Source organism: Sinocyclocheilus rhinocerous, unplaced genomic scaffold (assembly GCF_001515625.1).
Source record: "Sinocyclocheilus rhinocerous isolate Xijiao unplaced genomic scaffold, SAMN03320098_v1.1 scaffold776, whole genome shotgun sequence".
Lineage (NCBI taxonomy): Eukaryota > Metazoa > Chordata > Actinopteri > Cypriniformes > Cyprinidae > Sinocyclocheilus > Sinocyclocheilus rhinocerous.
Genome location: NW_015647486.1, coordinates 913,885 through 936,690, shown reverse-complemented (window position 1 = coordinate 936,690; position 22,806 = coordinate 913,885). Strand labels below are relative to the sequence as shown.

At 37.2% G+C, this 22,806-nt stretch overlaps 1 protein-coding gene across 3 annotated transcripts in view; it reads left to right on the top strand.

Moving 5' to 3' along the window:
- Positions 1 to 6,175: 6,175 nt before the first annotated feature.
- Positions 6,176 to 22,806, top strand: part of cdh26.1 (cadherin 26, tandem duplicate 1) — a 21,758-nt gene continuing 5,127 nt past the window's right edge. The window contains exons 1-16 of one of the 3 annotated variants that reach the window (XM_016513686.1): positions 6,176 to 6,287; positions 10,312 to 10,365; positions 11,013 to 11,108; positions 12,057 to 12,212; positions 12,325 to 12,472; positions 13,217 to 13,392; positions 13,468 to 13,596; positions 13,703 to 13,885; positions 14,340 to 14,611; positions 15,079 to 15,221; positions 15,366 to 15,593; positions 16,835 to 17,056; positions 17,245 to 17,375; positions 17,907 to 17,948; positions 19,774 to 19,839; positions 21,983 to 22,039. In XM_016513686.1, coding sequence (XP_016369172.1) covers positions 6,252 to 6,287; positions 10,312 to 10,365; positions 11,013 to 11,108; positions 12,057 to 12,212; positions 12,325 to 12,472; positions 13,217 to 13,392; positions 13,468 to 13,596; positions 13,703 to 13,885; positions 14,340 to 14,611; positions 15,079 to 15,221; positions 15,366 to 15,593; positions 16,835 to 17,056; positions 17,245 to 17,375; positions 17,907 to 17,948; positions 19,774 to 19,839; positions 21,983 to 22,039 — 2,139 coding nt within the window. In that variant the 5' untranslated portion in view covers positions 6,176 to 6,251. Of the gene's footprint in view, positions 6,288 to 10,311; positions 10,366 to 11,012; positions 11,109 to 12,056; positions 12,213 to 12,324; positions 12,473 to 13,216; positions 13,393 to 13,467; positions 13,597 to 13,702; positions 13,886 to 14,339; positions 14,612 to 15,078; positions 15,222 to 15,365; positions 15,594 to 16,834; positions 17,057 to 17,244; positions 17,376 to 17,900; positions 17,949 to 19,773; positions 19,840 to 21,982; positions 22,040 to 22,806 lie in introns of all 3 variants that reach the window. The other 2 variants (XM_016513685.1, XM_016513687.1) reach the window with 2 other exon arrangements.

The window sequence follows — 22,806 nt, the reverse complement described above, 5'->3', positions numbered from 1 at the left end:
TAGGGGTGTGCCATATCATACCATCCACGATAATACCGAAAAAAAAGTGTCATATCGTGATATCAGTGATATAGCGACGCAATGACGTATGGCGGATATATAACAACAACACCACAAACCCAATAAATGTGTTCGACTTGAAGCAGCGCTGCGCAGACTGATCGGTGTATGACATCAAAGTATTGCGAGAGTGGTTCTAGAGCATATTCGAGCGCACACTCTTACCTTCAAAAATAGGCGAGGCTCATGTCTTTAGCGAAGCTGCGCGGAGAGAGGGGGGGCCCTGGTGATTTCAACCGACTGCCCGAGGCCAGCATAAAAAGACGGCCTGCGCGTTGTCACGAAAGCTTATCAATTGCAAGTGTTTTAAGCCTTACCAATTTAAACATTCAAAACAGTTTAAAGCATTCAAACACAAGACGTGCAAAAACTCAACTGAGTGTTCGCGCGCCGAGTTCGGTGCGCACACGGAGAGCCGCGCAAACACCAAACCGAGCTCTTCTTCGCTTCCTCCCGTGCCTGAACGAACAAATACACCTCGCCAGTTTAAACATACAAGCACAAAAAGACATGAAAAGGTTAATTCAGCACCCGCGCGCTATTTTGTGCATACAGTGTGCATGCAGAGAGCAGCGTCTACAGCCCTTAAACACCGAATTGAGTTTTGTCTCTTCTTGCTCTTGAAACGACAAATACATACAAAATTGTCACAATACCTGTCTTTGCGAGTATCCTCGAAAAAATGGTGGGTTATGTCTTAAGTGTAAGTAAACAGTTGAGAAAGAAATGGAATGTGTATCATTATATTGGATGTATTATCTCTTAAAGTGACTGCGCCTAATTTACTAGCTGCTGTCTGTGTCCTTAATGTTAATCCAAGAAATTAAATAGGAGAAAATCACTCACTGCTCTTTACTGAATTACTTTGTAGTTTTAACAAGAATTAATGTGTATTTAATTTATACAGTGAAGACTATGCAATGCTATTTACATTTGATTATTCAGTTTCTGTACCTGGACACCTACAAACTGGAAAAAACTTAAACATGGATTTATTTGTTTATTTGTGCTATTTACACAATTTCAAACGGGGCCCACTGGTACAACCTGCACCGGAGCCCCGCAAACCCCATCTATGGCCCTGTACTGAGCCTTGAGGAACCCCAGTAGCAAGAAGTTGTGACTTAGAAACCTCACCCCTCCAAGACACCCTGAAGGACGTACCTGAGAGGTAGGACTTGAACCACAGGAGTGCGGTTCCTGAGGTGCCCATCTTTCTGAGGGTTGACAGGAGAATCTGGTGGTTAACTGTGTCAAAAGCAGCAGACAGATCCAGCAAGATGAGTACTGAGGATTTGGAAGCTGCTCTTGCCAGTCTCAGGGCTTCAGTAACCGAGAGCAGGGCAGTCTCAGTTGAGTGGCCGCTTTTGAAGCCAGATTGGTTGCTGTTCAGGAGGTTGTTCTGTGCAAGAAACATAGAGAGTTGGTTGAACACAACTCGCTCAAGTGTCTTTGCAATGAATGGAAGAAGGGATACCGGTCTGTAGTTTTCTAAAAGTGCTTGATTTAGAGAGGGTTTTTTAAGCAGTGGGGTTACCCTAGCCTGCTTAAATGCTGTGGGAAATGTACCAGTGTGAAGAGAGGTGTTGATAATGTGAGTAAGCGACGGTATGACTGAAGAAGAAATGGCCTGAAGGAGGTGAGTGGGGATAGGATCAAGTGTACAAGTGGTAGGATGATTGGAAAGGATAAGTTTGGAGGCGTCCGTCTCCGAGAGTGGAGAGAAAGTCAATTACAGACATACCTGTTGATTTCTTGAATGCAATGGCCAATCAGAGGTGTTTAAGTCAGAATCCACTCAATATGGCTTTTGTTCAGTGTGGAGTTTTGCATGCTCGTCATTAAAACAAAGTGTAGACCGGATGTAAGATACTCATTGTGTTGTGTATTGTGTAGATCACTAAAGTGACAGATTTTAGTGGTTATAAAGGGAGCGGTCTTGGTGCACTTTCTAGGCTAAATTATACAGGCATAATTTGAATGAATTAAAATTGTTTTTCATGCTGCTAAGAGGACCTGTGGCCACATGCACGCTGCAAATCAATCCACATATAAATGCGAGATTCACTCTCGAAATTGCAATGCTTGACATGTAATAATAATCATAGCTATAGATGGGACAAAAATAATAAATGCCAAAATAGATTATTAAGGCTAGAGCACTAATTTCAGAAGCACCTTTACTGATTGATTAACTGTAATGAAGCAAAATATCTAATGTTAATTTATATAGCTACTCAACTTTGGAAGAAGTTGCTCAGGAAACCTAAACCCAATAGTAAACCACTTACTTCAAATATGATGCGCACTGTATCAAAAGTGAAGTGAAGTGACGTGACATGTGGCCAAGTATGGTGACCCATACTCGGAATTAGTGCTCTGCATTTATCCCATCCAAAGTGCACACACACAGCAGTGAACACACACCCGGAGCAGTGGGCAACCATTTTTGCTGCGGCGCCCGGGGAGCAGTTGGGGGTTCGGTGCCTTGCTCAAGGGCACCTCAGTCGTGGTATTGAAGGTGGGAGAGAGCGCTGTACATTCACTCCCCCCACCTACAATCCCTGCCTACAAAAAAGTGCCATGTTATCACGTTCAAGGCAAAAGTCCAACATCTAATCACCGAATCTAATCACCTTACAGGCAAAAAGTTTGCTGGGAGTCAATGAGTGTTGCTGTAAAAACATATATCTCTCTAAATGAAGCATAGACTTTATTCAGTCCACAGAAAGACAAATGTATTACTGAAAAATGTCTATACACACTTTTCCAGCCGAGGTTCAAGTCATTGAACATTAACAATGATGCGAGACAAATATTATGTGCTTCTCGTGCAATGTGCGATCAACTTTGAACTTATTCTTCTGTATCTTGCAACCAAGGTTAATATTCTCTTATTATTGAACATTTATAAATTAACAGTGTGCCACCCTGGACTCCCCTCTGGCTCCGTCACTGATCCTATCTTACCAAAATATTCCAGAATGCCATAGTTATTCATTACATATTTTGACTGGCAAATTAATTAGTATTATAATTACAATAATACATGTACCTTTAATCGGTAGAGATGCCAGACTGATGAGATGTACTCCTCCCAATGTTTCTTCCTATCTACTTTAACATTTCAGGTTATGAGTTTTTCCACTGTTGTCTTTGGCTGGTTCGCTGTGGGATTCATAAGGAAAGCTGCTTTGCAATGATTTGGCTATAAATACATTTTTAATTAAACTGAGTAAGAGTTTTAGCAGCATTTTAAATAGTGCAAAAGTCGATGAGTTATTAGGTAATATGGAGAAAAGCAATGCCTGAGGATGTTACTCTGTTAAACACCGTGACTCACATCATCTAAAGCCGAGTAGCCAATCCTGCTCCTGGAGGGCCAACATCCTGAAGAGTTGAGCTCCAACTTGCCCCAAGCACACTTAGCTGGAAGTTTCTAGTGATCAGGTGTGTTTAATTGGGGCTATACCCATCACATCTCAAATTATATGTTTGTGATTAATAACATTCTGTGGATTTTTGGAATACAATTGCCTACTCTTTTACTTGATATGGCTATTTTCATAACTAGAATTTTATGTATTCTAAATATACAATAACATAATATTTGCGTATTTTTTCTAATATTTTCAGAATTATTTCCCCACAGTATTGGAATGGTGAGATGAATTAAAAGTGCTGTTTTACATGTTCAGGTAGTAGATGTAGTTCAGAAGAGTACATTACTTTCTCAAAAGCGTCCGGTAAGGTTCTCACAGAAAATACACACGTGTCACATTGTCTGTATGTACTAACCATACAAATCAAGTTTTTAATAGCCATGCTCATTATCTTTTGTCAGTGCTGAGGTGTGCACACAGATAATTACTATAGTACCGCAGATAAGGCGCATGTGAATTTTTTTCTGGTATGAGGCAGTTAACTGACAAATATCTAGCCTGTAAACAATCTAAATATAAAACAATTAAACCCATGTGATCAGAAAACACAGGCATATTTTTTTCCCCCAACCCCTTTTGTCTCCAAGGCTATTCTGTGTCCACAACAATATTTGAAGACCCTTTTCCACTTGTTTGTGATTTATTGGAATGAAATTTTACTTATAATACTTATAATATATTTTAGAGCTTGGCATAACTAGAAAAATGATCATAAAAATAAGTATTAATAAAATGTATGAAATGTTCATGGAGTTATAGGATTTTATTTAGACTTTTTTTAGAATTAGAAATCGCACTTTTATAATTATTTAAAAGGGGGGAAACTGAGGGGGTGAATTAAAATAAGTTTTACTTGTTTTAGCTTATTTTATTGCTTGTCTTTGTTTTAAATCTTTTTAAGTGAACTTGAAGCCCTCTTAAAAGTTTACTGAGGTCCCCTGGTTGAGAACTACTGTCTTATACTATAGACATGAACACTTCTAACTGCAGAGTAACATTTTACTCTCTATTTTTTATTTTTATTTTAAAGCAATAGTTCCCCCAAAAAGAAAATTTGTTGAAAAATGACTCATCCAAGATGCAGATAAGTTTGTTTATTCATCAGATGTGGAGAAATGTAGCATTCCGTCACTGTCTCAGTAAAGGATGCTCTGCAGTGAATGGGTGCCGTCAGAATGAGAGTCCAAACAGCTGATAAAAACATCACAATAATCCACAAGTAATCCACACCACTCCAGTCCATCAGTTAATGTTTGAGAAGACATGTTTGGAAAAAATAAATCTTTTAAACGGTAGTTTCTGGCCAAAATACGAGACCATCTCCTGTTCAGACTTTTTCACTAAAGAAAGCAATATTCTCGATTTGTATCGACTTGTATATTAGCTGGAAACAACAGTTTGCAGTAAAAAATGTCTTAACGTTGGATTTCTTTCTTTTAAACAGCAGCTTTTCACTTCATAAAATGTTAACTGATGGACTGGAGTAGTGTGGGTTGATTATTGTGATGTTTTTATCATCTGTTTGGACTCTCATTCTGACGGCACCCATTCACTGCAGAGCATCCTTTGCTGAGACAGTGACGGAATGCTACATTTCTACAAATCTATTCTGATGAAGAATCAAACTCATCTACGTCATTGATGAGGAGGAGTACGTTTTCAGCAAATTTTCACTTTTGATTAAACTATTGGGTTTTTACAAAATACTTTTCATGTAGTGGCTCACTTAAAATACCCTGAAAAATTAACAACATACAATGACATAATAAAGATAAAGCTGCGATAAAAACATGAAAACACATTTCGGTAACACTTTATTTCGATAGTCCACTTTAGACATTCTGTTAACAGTAAGTAACTTTGCAACTACATGTCAACTAGCAGTTAGTAGAGTATTAGTAGACTGTCTGCTTAATATCTTCTAACACTTTCTTTGTCAACATTCTACTAACCCTAAACCTACCCGAACGGTCTACTCTGAGAGTTAGTAGACATGTAGATGCAAATTAATGAGAATTAGTTGACATGTAGTTGACATGTAGTTACAAAGTTACTTATAGTTAGTAGAATGTCTAAAGTGGACTATCAAAATAAAGTGTAACCCACATTTCCACTCAGCCTATGTTGAGGATTCCTACAACAACAAAAAAAAAAACTGAAGTAGCATATATAAAAACAAAAAAGAAATGTGAAATGCAAGCTCACCACAGTGGTGTTGATGGTGATTGCCAGAGCATTGCTGTGTGTTAGGGTGTTGTGGGTGGTTACTAGGAAAATGTAAAAGAAATAGGCCCATTTTCAGACCACTTTTCACATTCTAACACACTCTTGTGCTACATGCGCCTTGAGACATAGTTCACGTCCTTCTCAGATAAATGTGTTAGTAAATACAGGCCCAGGCTTGAAACAGACTTGTAGTGAGCGTCGTTTGCATATAGGTAGCAGCCAAAAGTGCTCATTTTCACTTGACAGATGGCAAGCTGAGCTGCCAGTTTGTCTTCTTTTAGCTGAAGAGAAAACTGCGGTGAAAGCTCACTCGCTGTTTGCTGCGGAGTAGCCACACCCAGGCTGCTGCCCTAAAGGGTTTTTGTGTTGATAGATGACTCATTGTATTCCCACACACAAACACACACGTCCACATCGATGCACAAAAAGGTGTGTGATGCAGTCTTGTTTTACATGTAATCCCAGTTAAGGTGATAGCCACAGGTGCATTTGGAGAGCGCTTGCAAACAGGAGCGCAGCAGAATGACGAAGAGCACTTTATTCCTGATTCTACTTGCCGTGAGTAACCTTTTTTTCAATGAGTCAACTTTAATCGTCATTGTTAATAATTTTATTAACAATGGTGACTGATCTTTAATCTAATTTAGTCTGTATTGTATCCTCCAGTTACTTTTTGATAAAGTGTTGAAAATGGTCTATTTGGAGCTTTTAGAAATCTCACATATAATACAACCACAATCAACCAGAAAAATAATATGCGAATGATAAGAAGTGATGCTAAAAGTATGAGTGCAGACATATCTGTACATGCAGAATCAAGTTAATTAAACTACATTTAAGAGAAATACTACAATTCTATGTATAAATAAAACATTAAATGAATCCAAAATTCAGGATGTACGTCAGATCTGTGGGAAATATAATACTGGCGATCACAAAGGAAGAGTGGCGTGGTTTAGCATGCAGTAGATAGAGTGCACTAGGTACAAAGAGTCATATGTATGTTGAGGAGTAACTATATTACAGTCAAACGTGGAACAGATTAATCCATGGTTTATGAAACACATTTGCTATTCTTATCAATTGACATTTCTATAGTGACAGATGATGTTTTTAAGTGATTTGTTTACCTGTGATTTTGCTTCATTTTGTTTTCCATTGTTAGTGCAGTGTCCGTTTCACTTTGAGTGGTTTTAAGTTATGAATTATCTACCATGCTTTTCTTCTAAAGACTTCTACACTTTTAGAAATAAAGGTTCTTGGCATTGTGATGATTCCATGAAGAACATTTAACATCCGTGGAATCTTTCCATTCCACAAAATATTCTTTATAGTTGAAAAAGGTTTTATGTTCTTCACATGTAGAAAAAAAATATTATTAGAACTAATCAGTGAAAGGTTCTTTGTGGAACTAAAAATGGCTCTTCATGACATCACTATGAAAATCTCATTGTTCAAAAGTGTCATTGTTCATCTTTAGTAGGTGGTAAAAACTAAATGGCATTTAATGTGAGGGAAACAGTTTGGTGGTGTCTTGCAGGTACAAACAGCATTTCCCTTACCAAAAAGTAGTATACTTCAAGTTTATTTTATTAAGTATACTTAAGTAAAGTTCAAGTATATTTTTAAGTATACTTTATGTAGTAAGTATACAAATATCAGTGTACTAGTAGTTGTCACAGAGTCGAACTCCGTGATTCCCTCTTCCGACCATCAGAGGGCTCCCTCACCCGAATATTGACTCTTACACTCTCACACTACATTTCCCATCAGCCCCGTATCTGGCACTGATCACCTAGCCCAGCTGTAGCCCATCAGCTGGCCTATATAAACAGTCTGTTCCTTCCAGCTCATTGCGAAGTCTTGTTTTACTGCGGTTTACATTTCTGAGCGTTTTTCTCTGTTTTGCCTGCCTGTTGTGACCCTGTCTGTACCTCGTTTATGATACTCTGCTACCTGCCTTTTGGATTATCCGCCTTGTCTCTGAGTTGTGATTCATTGCCGCCTGCCCCGGCTTTTAGCCTGTTTACTGACAACGATTGTGTTTGCCCCGTCACTGTGTTTGCTGGTGTGTGACCATTGCCTGTTTGACCACGATTATAAATAAAAGCCTGCTTATGGATCCCACTTCGAGTGACGCTTCGTTACAGTAGTATACTTGTAAGTGCACTATTTCAATACTCCTTGGGACTAAATTGGCCCACTTTCTAGTATATAAATGTATACTTTTAAGTATACTTTAAGTATAACAGTTGTAAACTTTGAGTACACAACTAGTTTACATCAATATTTTTAGCTTGTAGTGCAACTATACTAAAAGTGAACTTATAGGTATACTGATAGTTTACTAATTAAATACTTGTAGTAGCATTTTTAGTACACTTTGAAGTATAGTCTCAGTAAACTGCTAGTTTAGTAGTTTTATACTGCAAGTATACTCGTAAGTTTTCTTTAAGTGAACTTTACATCATACTTTAAGTATACTACTATGTCCCTATTTAGGTATTAATTTGTATATATTTTGTTACATGAATATCTGAACATACAAAACATCAAAAGAACAGGGTATCTGCTTGTAAACAAAAACATTTTATTCTAGCTTCATGCATTCTTTTTTATAAACACTTGAATGTGGGTAAGTTTCATAAAAAAATAAAGAAAGAAAGAAAGAAACATTTTGAACAAAAAGCTGAAAAATAGACTATGAATTGGATTCAGAATGATAATCAAAACGTAGATAAAGTCGATCAACACCCCAAAGCTTGACAGTCATTATTAGGCCCTACCTCTTCATGGGTCGACATTTTAAATCTGTTTAATCTGTTTTTTTGTTTTTTCTTCGCTTGTGTTTTGGAAATTCTGTACAGAAGGTGTGTAATAGCGCCCTCTACCGCATAACAATGAAAACATGGATTGCCGTAGCTCAAATATATGTGACCCTGGACCACAAAACCAGTCATAAGGGTCAATTTTTCGAAATTTAGATTTATACATAATCTGAAAGCTGAATAAATAAGCTTTCCATTGATGTATGGTTTGTTAGGATAGGACAATATTTGATCGAGATACAACTATTTGAAAATCTGGAATCTGAATGTCATTTTAAGTATATTTCTGAGAAGTACATAAAGCACATTTCTGAGAAGTACATATAAAGTATATAACCTTGCGAAAGCTCCACCACTAATTCCATGGAGTATTTCATGAATTAATAAGGCATGTTTCAGACACAGTGCAGTATATATATATATATATATATATATATATATATATATACATACATATAAAATACTATACAAACCCAGTTTGAATGAAAAAGAGAACCAGCTGCCTCAGTGCTTTTGGTGTTCACAGTGTTAGTGGACTTAAAAGAGGACATCACGTGAATCAATGGAACTACAAAAGGACTTACAAACAAACCGTACTCAGGCCACCTCACCAAACTTTTAGGAGGATCTGAGACCATGTGGGGTGTTCACTAATAAAGGTTATATTGGCCTGATACTGCCTGAATTGCGCAGACAAATTAACACCCTAAACCTAAGACATTTAAAGTTGTTTTTTTTTAAGTTTCCTGTGCAAGAACTTTTAAAAAATAGAAATTTAAAAAAGAGTTCATACTGTATTGGCATAATTTTTCATTGACGATTACAAGAACAAAACTGGTCATTATTTTTTGACAACAGCCACATGTGAACCATATATATATATATATAAATTGGGTGTGAGAAGGTTTAAGCATGGAATCTTTTATGACGCCTTTGGTGTTAGTAAGGCATTTGGTATGATGGTGTTTATGGGTTGTTGTTTTTCATGCTGACTGTGATTTGCATTCTTTAAACAAGACTTACACACTGTCATGTTGTCTTTAAAGACAATGGAAAGAATGTCAATCAATATGTTTTTTTTATTATTTTTTTTTATTTTAGTTTATGAGTTTTACAGGAAGGTAATATAATGCAAATGTTTATTGTTCATTCCAAGGGTTAGTGATTTCAATAACCCCCCTAAGCTTATAACTGTTAAAGCTATTTGTTTAAAATTTTTAAACAAGCCTAAAAAGCTTTTTTTGGACACAGAACAGTCAAGTTATATGACTGTACATCATAACAATGTTATATTTGGAAGTGACGTGACATGTGGCCAAGTATGGTGACCCATACTCGGAATTAGTGCTCTGCATTTATCCCATCCAAAGTGCACACACACAGCAGTGAACACACACACACCGTGAACACACACCCGGAGCAGTGGGCAGCCATTTTTTGCTGCGGCGCCCGGGGAGCAGTTGGGGCTTCGGTGTCTTGCTCAAGGGCACCTCAGTCGTGGTATTGAAGGTGGAAGAGAGCGCTGTACATTCACTCCCCCCACCTACAATCCCTGCCGGACCGGAGACTCAAACTCGCAACCTTTGGGTTACGAGTCCGACTCTCTAACCATTAGGCCACGACTTCTGCACCTGACAGTGATATGTATTAATCTTTTCTCAGGCACTAAGAAGGGTTTCTATTCAGTCGCTTGTTTGTTTATTGATTGTATATTTCATTAATTAGCATCACCCTGTTTTTTGTCTATTCATCAGCTTGTTGAAGTGGCCGCTTCCAGCAAAAAAGATACCAGCAATCGGGAAAAGCGGGTAGGTAATGTAAAAGACACAACTTAAAATCCCACTTATCATCAGACCACAATACAAGACTTAATTTAGATTTAAATACACATATATTACATCAGGGGTGCCCAACCCTGCTCCTGGCAATCGACTGTCCTGCAAAGTTTAGCTCCAACTCTAATCAAAGACTCCTGCCTTTAATTTTTAAGTGATCCTGAAGACCCTAATTAGTTGCTTCAGGTGTGTTTGATTAGGGTTGGAGCTGAACTTTGCAGGACAGTCGATCGCCAGGAGCAGGGTTGGGCATCCCTGTATTACATAATGCAAGTAAAACATAAAATAAAATAAAAAAGTATCTTTGAAAGACTCACTATCAAACAGAAGATTTTAAAAATCAGACAAAATCTTCAGACTTCATCTTTCCATATTGGGTTTGATGAGTTCCACAAGCTCACACATTTTATTTATTGGATCATTTAAAGTATTAGCGATTGTTGTCCTAACTTAACATATCAACTCTGTCCTGACAAATTATAAAGGCATTTTCTTTTCTTTTCTTTTAGTTCCGTAGCCTGCTTCAGAATCAGAGAGGTGTTCCGTGTGAATCAGAAGAAGTTTGTCTGTAGCTTTTAGTATTACTGATCACTCATTATCTCTCTCTCTCTGTCTCAAAGGATGCTGTTCTTATTCGTTCAAAGAGAAGATGGGTTCTGTCCACTATTGATCTGGAAGAGAACATGCCTGGACCGTATCCTGCTATAGTAACACAGGTAACTTTACTCCTGTTCGTGTCCCTCATTAAATCTCTTCACGAGCGCTGTTTTCTCTTCTGTGCTGCTGGGATGTTTGGGTTGATTGTAATTTTATAGATAGTTTACATTTGCAAGTCTCTTTGGCGTCTACTAAACGAATAAATGAAAATGTATACAGTATGTTAAGAACTATTTTAGAAGTTCACTAGCAGATGACCTCAAAGCTTTGGACATAAAACTAAAATCCATAAAACTCAATGTTGGTTTGATAGGGTATTGATTGATTGATTGATTGACAAACACCTTATTTGTTTGGAATTTGCTTGGTGAGCTCATCAACAATAATAACATACATTAAAGGGGTCATATGATGCGATTTCAAGTTTTCCTTTCTCTTTGGAGTGTTACAAGCTGATTGTGCATAGATAAGATCCCTGAAGTTGCAAAGACTAAAGTCTCAAATCCAAAGATCACAATGCATTGGGTCAGCTGGCCAATCAGAGCAGTCTGCTCTGATTGGCCAATCACAATGCACTGGGTCAGTTGGCCAATCAGAGCAGACTGCGCTTGTCGGAGGAGGAGGGACTTTGTAGAAAATGAAGCGTTTGAGAGAGGCGGGCCATAGAGGACCTACAATAATGTACAGTATTTGAAAAATAATGTGTTTTTTGAACATTAAAGCATGTCAACATATTCTGTTACACCAAATACACAAAATAATGATCTTTTAAAAAGCATCATATGACCCCTTTAACATACATACATACACATACATAAATACAACTACACATATATGCCCTATCAATTATAAGGAGTGAAATGCAGATGCATAGATACCAGAGGAATTAAGAGCATGAACCCTACATTTACAAATTAACAATCTTAATATTGGATGCAAATAAATGATCATAAATTATGCTGTACCTGTACACGATTCTCATGTATTTTTGGTTTAATCGATGCTAGATGTACAATGACAAAAAGGAGGACAACAGCGTCAAGTTCCGCATCAAAGGAGATGGAGTGACACAAGGCCCAATTGGTTTGTTTACCATTGAAGAAAACAGCGGGATTGTATACGTACACCGGCCCATCGACAGGGAAACGAACCCCATCTTCCATGTAAGACAAAACAAGATTTGTTCAGTTTGTCATGACACTATTGCTAACAACAGGAAGGACTGATTCGGTTTATATCGATGTAGTTCATTGTGGTTTTTTGATTCTTTTGTAGGTGGACTTTGATGTGCTGGACAGGCTGACTGGAGCCACATTGGACAAAACACTGTCATTTAATGTAGAAATAAAGGACAAGAATGACAATAGTCCTCAGTTCACTCCGAGCACTATCAACGCACCTGTTCCCGAGAACACACCTGAAGGTTACTGCATATATATGCTGTATATGAAGATAAAGTGTGCAGCTTTTTCTGTTATAGTGCTTTCTTTAATCATAGCTTAATATACAGTAATTTGTAGCGTGACTTACCTTGAAAAGTGTAAACACTGACGTTCTGTGGTGCTTTCAAAACATTGCTCTGTTTGTTTAAGCATCCAGATCAGCTCAATGCAACAACATAGGCTAAACCAATTGCGTGAGTTTGGGGTGGGGCTAAACTGTTTTGCCAGCCAATGGCAGATGGGGGAGTGGTTTGCATGCTCTGGAAAAAAAAAAAAAAAGGTACAAAAGCTGTCACTGTGCCAGTACCCTTTCAAAAGGTACCCCTTTATACATTATTTACCACTAAAGAGTGCACATTAGTACCTTGAATATATATATATATATATATATATTAGTATCTACAGTGTATATGGTAGTACCTAAACGGTACATATACACCGTAAATATATGCATACCACTCTCTCTCTCTCTTTTTTTTAATTTTTTTATATTTTTTTTTTTTTATATATATTTCTATTTGGTGACAGAAATTACATACTCTAATGCTGTTATAATTCTTATTGCTCTTGATCTTTTCAGATTAAAGAATTGATTGTAATTTTTATACATACTAACACTTTTTAAAAGTCAAAACGTACTCCCCAGTCCAAAAGGAGCAGTTATTGAAACTTAAACGACAACCAGAAAGATTGTTTTCTCTTTCTAATCATCCTTGTTTTAATAGGTGTACTCCAAGCAACATTACAAGCTCATGACATTGATCTGAAGGATACTCCTAATTCCCAGTTCACCATGAAGGTGGTGTCACAAGACCCTGCCTCACCACAATTTACCTTGAAGGACTTACCTTCTACCACTACAGTCAAACAGCTCGCCTTCACGGGATGCTTTGATTATGATGTGAGTAACTAATGCCGAATGCACATTTTCAGCATTTTTCAGTATTTCTCATCTCTTCTGTCTCCCGTATTTTAGAAAGCAAAACAATATAAAGTGCTAGTTGAAGCGAGGGATCAAGGCACACCCACAATGTCTTCAACTGCAACTGTTATTCTGGATATCACTGATTCCAACACCCATCCCCCAGAATTCAGTTCGGCCACGGTGAGTCAGGCTAGTCGCACAATCCCAGTTTAATATGCGCACAACTTATAAGGAAGCCATGTGTAGATTGATGTGTGAGGAAAATGTAAATGTGTGTGTGTAACAGTACAACACTGAAGTGATGGAAATGGAATTAAAGGAGATCCTACGAATCGGCATCACAGACAAGGACACACCGAACACGCCTGGTTCAAGAGCGGTGTTCTCCATCCTGAAGGGCAATGAGGAAGAAAATTATAAGATTGAGACAGACACCAAAACCAATGAAGGTGTGCTGTCTGTTATCAAGGTAAATGCCACTGTTCTCTTGAAATATTTCATACACTTCTTAGACAAGCTTAAAGGACTAGTTCACTGAAAAGTGAAAGATCTGTCTTCATTTACCCACACTAATGTCAATCCAAACCTCTTTGAGTTTCTTTCTTCTGTTGAGCACAAAAGAGGATATTGGAGGAATGTTGGTACTAAAGAGATGCTGCTTCCCATTGACTTCCATAGTGGGTTTTTTTTCCGAACTATGGAAGACAATGGCTACTCTCAACTGTTTGTTGATGGTAGCCATTGCTTCTTTATCGGGGGTAAATTCAATAAAAATAAATACAGACTTCACAGATTTACACACCTATTTATCACAGTTACTTCTTTCAGTACGCATGTTAGTTTTACATTTTGTCGGTGGGCTCAAAAACGGGATTGATTTAGAAAAAAGATGGACAGCTTTTAATATGCTTGTATTTTCACAGGGGAAGAATTTCGAGAAAACTGAGATCACAGATCTGGAGATAGCAGTCGAGAACGAGGAGAAATTATTTCGGTGTGTTGATGGAAAGGTTGTAACAGGCCCCACACCAAAGCCAAACACTGCCAAAGTGTCAGTGAAAGTCATTGATGTGAACGATGCCCCTGTGTTTAAAAAGCAAATTGAAAAAGTTTACCGGAATGAAAACGGACCTCTGGGAGATGTGTTGTTCGTACCCGAGATCAAAGATGAGGACTCGGACGTTAACAAACTCAGGTGCGGTTGAGCTGCACAGCATCAAATTACCCATCAATTAAAATGTTCATTTTTGAAGATTTGTATGCTACTTTTACTTTATAATATATAAAATATCAAATTATATTGTTATATTATAAAATGTAAAAATATAATATATATAAAATTAGATGCCAGTTTCATTATATACACAATCATTCAAAATTTTAGAGGTTGGTCAGATTTTCTAAGGATTTTGAAAAAAAAAAGCAACAATATAAAAAGTATTTCCTGTCATTTTGAATCAAATTAATGCATCCTTGGCTGAATGAAAAGTATTAATTTAGTTTAAAAAAATCATACTGACCAATAAAGCATACAGTTTTAGTTACACACACACACAGACACACACACACACACACACACACACACACACCAGAGATGTAGAGGAAACTGGACAGTGATCCGACAGAGAGTAAAAGTGTTTTACAGTCTGTATGTGTATGTAGGTATGAGTTAGTTCAAGACCCAGCCAAATGGGTAAGCGTGGATTCGAAGACAGGAAAGATCACCACAGTCCAGAAGATGGACCGGGAGTCTTCATTTATCAAAAATGGCACCTACACGGTCGTAGTGCACGCTATAGATGACGGTAAGCACTGAACTATCTGTTCTCAGTATGTTCAACACAATCCAAACTTTTGTAAAAGCATCGAAAGTCATTTAATGTTCTTAAAACACTCATTTAATCTCTGAACGCAGCTGTCACTGACTTTTCCCCACATGCTGTTCACAGGACAGCCTCCAGCTACAGGCACATGTACTGTAATGGTCTACCTAGGCGACCAGAACGATAACGCTCCATATCTCGTATCTAAAAACGCGGTCATGTGCGGGAACAAAGTCAATCGTGTGGATGTGAAACCAACAGACGTTGACGGCCCTCCGTTTGCAGGTCCTTTCACCTTCTCTCTGGGAGGAGAGGAAGAGCTGAAGAGTCTCTGGAAGCTGGATCCCACCACAGGTCAGGTTCATTTACTTCATTTACAGTTACACAGATAATGCTTGAGGACGTTTCTGGCTACATCAGTTGGGGGGTTGCACAATAAAAATAATTGTATTTTTGTGTCTAGTAAAAATATAAAAAACATGATACATTTACATGAGATTTGCATTAGGTACTTGGACTTATCCAAAATATTTCTTGACTTTTACTAATTACGTTGATAAGAAGCTTTTTCAGTCACACTTTAGTTCAAGGGCCAATTCTCGCTATTAAACAACTATTAACTCTAACTTTTGCCTCAGTAAGCTCCTAATTTGCTGCTTATTAATAGTTAGGAAGGTAGTTGTTAAGTTTAGGTGTTGGGTAGGATTAGGGATGGAGACTATGGTCATGCAGAATATGTGCTTTATAAGTACTAATAAACAGCCAATATGCTAGCAATATGCATGCTAATAAGTAACTAGTTAAATAGTGAGATAAAATAAAGTGTTACGATTTTTTTTTTCTTGATTTTAATATAAATCTAACATAATTTTATGAGGTGTATGCTGTAAACATCTCACATATAGTTTAACACCTGCGTTATTTTAATATTGAGATACTATTATAGTTTGAATTAATAGTTTAAATTAGTATTATTATTATATTTTTGTATTCTTATTATTCTTATTATTATATTTTCCGTTTTTTATTATACTTAAAATTTTAGTAATTTTACGGTGCATTTTTGTCATTTTTTAGTTGTTGTTTTTAATGTCTATATTATATTTTTTATTCATTTTTATTTCAGTTGTAGTTATTTTAGTACATCACATACTAAAATGTACAGTTAGGACTAAAATATACAGTCGCACTTTAGTTTGGGGACCAAGTCTCACTATTAACCAACTATTAACTATTGTATGACTTTTGCCTCAATAAACTCCTAATTTGCTGCTTATTAATAGTTAATAAGGTAGTTGTTAAGTTTAGGTATTGAGTAGGATTAGGGATGTAGACTATGCTCATGCAGAATATGTGCTTTATAAGCACTAATAAACAGCCAATATGTTAATAATAGGCATGCTAATAAGCAACTAGGTAATAGTGAGAATTAGTCCCTATACTAAAGTGTTACCAATGAGACATACCTGAAATTCCCTGGCAACTAACTGAAATAAAAATTAAGTTAAAATTTTATTTCAAGAAACAGAAATGCTTTGTTATGGTTTTAGTTAGCCCTGTTTTACACTATCATTATTGCTGGGTTTGTACCGCAGGAACAAACACCTCTCTGATAAGTTTGACGAGTCTGCCATATGGCAACTACTCCGTTCCTCTGAAGATACAGGATCAGCAGGGGCTTCAAGCAGAAGACGTTCTTCAGGTGGTTGTGTGTGAGTGCACAGGAATCAACACGTGCCGTGGCCGTCTTCCTTTCTCCTCAAGACTGGGTCCAGCAGCCATCGGTCTCCTGTTTGCTGGACTTCTCCTACTGGCCTGTGAGTTTCAACAAGACAACAGATAGACAAAAATATCACATACAGCCTGCAACAACAGCTCTGCTCCACTGATTTGATTGTATAAGCACGAGAGCACAGTTCATACTGTATAATGGCACATACTCTTACTCCACATCCTCCTATGTTGTGTACTGTGTGTTATATAATGGCACCGTGTTGTTTTGCAGTGCTGCTCCTCTTTTGTTTCCTCTTTGAATGCCAAAGCAAGAACTTTCAACACATCCCTCTGAACCTGCAGGATGAGGGCAACCAAACCCTTGTCAAATACAATGAAGAGGGAGGAGGCTCAAACTATAAGGTATGCGAAACTGTCAGTCTGCTTGAGAGTTTAGAGTTATGAATTTAGTAGAAAGAGCTGTAGAAACTATTGACTGTGTGTGCCTGAGCTTCATTTCTATAGTATTTCTAAGTATAATTTGGTATTTGATGTCCCTTCTTTGTGTGTCTTGGGATGCATTTGTATATAGTCACAATGTATAGACACAATCATTTTTTCACAGACTGGACTGATATTCGTCAGTCTTAATTAAATTAAATCTGATTGCATATTTTGAACATTTTGAAAAATGTAACTTGTTATTTTTGAATGCGATTGATTTGTATCTATATTTAAAACTTTGTTTCGTTTGACTGCAAACGAACAGATTATTTGTGTGTAACCATAACTTGTTCCAGGACATTCCAAAATGTTTGCTCTGATATTTGCATATAAAGCCTGAACCTGTTTACCTGAGAATATTTGGTGCAGTTTTACAGCAGCACCTGTGGTCTAAGAGCAGAACATGTGATCATCATTTTGCCTGGGATTTTTTTCTCTCCTCAGCCCGAGCCAGTGTTTCAGAATGAAAGCTTGAAAACTCCTTTTGCACCGGTACATACACGTTCTTTCTCTCTTTTTTTCTGTTGCTTTTCTCATTGGCCTAATGCCTAGGTGGCCAAAAGCCAAAAGATTAGACAAGTATGTTGTCGCATTTTGGCACAGTGAATAGGATCCCAAGATGAGTTATACTGAACGGAAAAGCGCTACATGTTACTACATGCTGTCTGTAGGACTAACACATAACAGCAGGTTGCTAATTACACACTTGTTATAATTTGGCTGTTGAGGTTCTTTAACATGTTTGGACCTGTTATGCCAAATGTTCATATTATAATCAAATGATTTATGTCTAGTTACAGGGTGCCAAGCACTTTTTTGGCACCAGTGACAGTTTGGCACATAGTGTCTGTTAACTTCTGTATGGTGCTATAGCTACTATGGTTTGGGGTTTGTTTTGTCCTCAGAATAAATGATTACTTTGTTCATTGAGGATGCATTAAATTGATCAAAAGTGACAGTATAGACATTTGAGCAGCAAACCAGCATATCAGAATGATTTCTGAAGGATCATGTGACACTGAAGACTGGAGTAATGATGCTGAAAATTCAGCTGCGCATCACAGAAATAAAATGCATTTTATAATATATTTTAATCAAATAAATGCAGCCTTGGTGAGCATAAGAAACATTTAAAGATTTTAGCAGTCCCAATCTTCTGTGCAGTAGTATGTACAGTATATATACATAAGAAGAAAATTTTGATAAAATCTTGTCTTGTGTCCATGGATTTTTTATTTTTTATTTTTTGCATGATTTTAATTTATTTTGTCCTATGTAAGCATTCAAGGATTAGTACACCTCCAGAATAAAAACGTCCTGGTAATTTACTCACCCCCATGCCATCCAAGATGTTCATGTCTTTCTTTCTTCAGTTGCAAAGAAATTAAGGTTTTTGAGGAAAACATTCCAGGATTTTTCTCCTTATAGTGGACTTCAGTGGCACCCAACGGGTTGATCGTCCAAAATTCAATTTCAGTGCAGCTTCAAAGGGCTCTACACGATCCCAGCCGAGGAATAAGGGTCTTACCTTGCGAAACGATTGGTCATTTTCTTAAAAACATTTAAAAATGGATGTACTTTTTAACCACAAATGCTAGTCTTGCACTAGCTCGACATTACGTAATCACGTTAAAAAAGGTCACACGTGGTTAGTTCTTCATTGGTGTACTCCGGTTCAGAAAGGTAGGGTAGGGTGAAAAACTCCCATCTCACTTTCTCCTGCAACTTCAAAATCGTGTGACATCGTTGTTTTACCTTTTTTTGTTAAGGGCGATTGACTTTTTCTTTTTTTTGCACGTGTGCTTTGTAAACACCGGGTCAGTACATCAGCGTTTCCAACGTGATTACGTAATGCGTGAGGTCGAGCTAGTTCAAGACGAGCATTTGTGGTTAAAAAGTATATACATTTAATTTTTCTTTTTTAAATTTTTTATTTTTTTTTAAATGGCAGATTGTTTCACTAGTTAAGACCTTTATTCCTCGGCTGGGATCAAGTAGAGGCCTTTTGAAGCTGCACTGAAACTGCAGTTTGGACCTTCAGCCCATTGGTCGCCACTAAAAATCCTGGAATGCTTTCCTCAAAAACCTTAATTTCTTTTCGACCGAAGAAAGAAAGACATGAACATCTTGGATGACATGGGGGTGAATAAGTTATCAGGACATTTTTACTCTGGAAATGAACTGACGTTAATCCCTTAATGCAAGATTAGTAACTTCTGGGATTTTAACTGTTTAGTAACAACAGGATCTAAAAGAAAATAACATGACATGGCTCTAAGTTAATAATAAGCGACTAACTGTCTGCCTGTTGTTCCAGCCTGAGTACGCGGTTACTGATGGATACAGGAAGGGGGAAAACGGTACGCTGAGAAGCCCTGCAGGGGTGAGTGTCAAATGAAGTAAATGTGTTGAGTGCCAATAATTAATCCTAGATCATTCTGCTGACATTTATGGAAAAACTGACTATAAGCTGTGGTGCAACACCCAGAACGCACAGTACACATTTTTCACAAATCTGCAAAATAGACTGCAAAAATATAACATTATTTCAGATATATTTTGTGCTACAATTTCAACCTTTGGGGAAAAAAGTTGCTTGGATCAGATTCCCTCCCTTTTTATACAAAGCGAATGAACTGATGCGAAAACATGTTAAAACTGTATTCCACCCTTGTTCTTCTTCAATTAGCACAGGGTCGTTGCCAACTCTCGCAAGATAAATAAGCAACCGCAGCTCCAAAAACAAGCCCAATATTATTATATAATTTAATATCATCAATATGATTCATTATCAATTGTTTATTATCAGTAAATGAGCCTGCAACATAGTAAACTGAAACCACTCTGAGTTTTGAAGAGCAAAAACGGAAGTTATTTGACAAAAATCATCAAATTGCAATAAAGCTGGAGGGCGCACACTATCCTCCGATCGCCTGCGAGCAGAATAGTTTTGGAGATGGAGAAGGAGAATAACACAAGAGCACTAAGGGGGAGCTTTAATAGCCACATATTTATAACAAAATCAACTCGAACCATATGTATCTACTATAGTATAACTGCTCAATTGTTAATTATTTATTGATTTAATGATTTATGCATTATCAAAATATTTTACAAATTAAATTAGGTCCCTTTCCTCCCCTGCACCGTTCAGCTTCTCCATCTCTGTGCACCTCTGTTGGTGGCCTTGTTTGTCTATTTACATCTACTAGCCATCATTGCTTGGATTACAACGCCACATGTCTGCATGTTAAATGTGGATTTTACTCCAATGAGGGGCGCGATGTGCGATGACGAATACGCTACATCACATTCATTATTGCACTGATTGATTATTAGCTGCAAGCAGACAGTGTCAACAACATATTGGAAACGAACAGTGACCATAAATGTAAAGAAACGATGTTGCTTGTCAGGTTTTCCTAAAGAAGCAACCATATTTTTTTTTAAATAAGCCCAAAAAACCGCGACCCATGATTTTTTTACGCGACTTAACAAAAAATAATTATTTATTGATTTAATGATTTATGCATTATCAAAATATTTTACAAATTAAATTAGGTCCCTTTCCTCCCCTGCACCGTTCAGCTTCTCCATCTCTGTGCACCTCTGTTGGTGGCCTTGTTTGTCTATTTACATCTACTAGCCATCATTGCTTGGATTACAACGCCACATGTCTGCATGTTAAACGTGGATTTTACTCCAATGAGGGGCGCGATGTGCGATGACGAATACGATACATCACATTCATTATTGCACTGATTGATTATTAGCTGCAAGCAGACAGTGTCAACAACATATTGGAAACGAACAGTGACCATAAATGTAAAGAAACGACGTTGCTTGTCAGGTTTTCCTAAAGAAGCAACCATATATTTTTTTAAATAAGCCCAAAAAACCGCGACCCGTGATTTTTTTACGCGACTTAACAAAAAAAAGAAGCCCAAAGTCACATAAAATACGCAGACTTGCCAACTGTGGTGGAAATGTAAAGGTTGAATTACTTGTAGATCTGTGATGTTGTGACATTGTAAGATGATACGATAAAGCATGGAAAAGTTCTCAAATCAAAAGGAGTGTTGAGTCTTGTTGGCTTTTCCTTATTGCCCTGAAATTGTGACTGATAATGACTCAGAAGCGTGAGGGATAAGGGCACATTTAGTATTTTCTGTGGAATTGTGTGCTGGTACAATGTGAATCATACGAAAAGTGTGATTTTTAGGGAAAAAAGTAAGCATGAAGGTCCACCCCTAAACGTAACCTTCAGCGGGGCGTAAGCAGATCATACAAAAACGTACAAATGAGATTATACAAATTCATACAAATTAGCCACCAATTTGGTCAAATGTAAAATACTCCGATATTGCCATGAGTTTGCGTTGTGATCGGGCGACAGTTTTTTCTATTCAAAACACTACAACTCTTAATTCAAATGTTAGTAATACTAAATATCATAAATCATGGTCATAAGTCACGTTGTTCTTTGGCGATGTGAAATATTGTCTGATTTTTGCTTTCTCTGACAGTATAACTTTCAGTACAACTTCCAGGAAATGTCCAGTGGTGGAGGAGTGATGAGCATGGTGAGTGACGGCATCCGTCAAACTGAGACACATGGCTGTAACACCTGAGGCACGACAGACTGGGAGGGGAAGAGCTGTAAAAAAAAAAACAACTATGAAATTTTGGATTTTGCCCAAGGTGTTGTTTGACATGAGTTCCTGCTTCAGAGCAGTCTGTGAAATGTGCTAACATACACAGTAGAGCAGGCTTCACATAGTAATCTGGAATTCGACAGAACATTTAGGCGTAAAATGAAGAAGACTGCACTCTTTCTGTTGTTAATCAAATGCAAATGCATGGTAGATTTACATGTTTACATTATGTCATTCAACATACGTCCATCTATGCTAGTGCAGCCTGACGTCAGAACCCGCAAGACTTATTCGCCGCTGGTCCCTTCCAGATTTTCCTGTGGGATTTTCTTATGGGGTTTTTCCATTTTTGACCTTTTGTTCTACAACATAAACTGCACACACTCACAACCCAAAGGCCTTATGTAGTTACGTATTAGAAACATATTAGTGCTGTCAAACGATTAATCACGATTAATCGCATCCAAAATAAAAGTTTTTGTTTACATAATATATGTGTGTACACTGTGTATATTTATTATGGATATATAAATACAAACACATGCATGTATATGTTAATGTTAATATTAAATATATTTATAAATAATATAAAATATAAGAATATGTACATGTAAATATTGTCTAAATATATACTGTATGTGTGCATATTTATATATACATAATAAATATACACAGTACACACATATATTATGTAA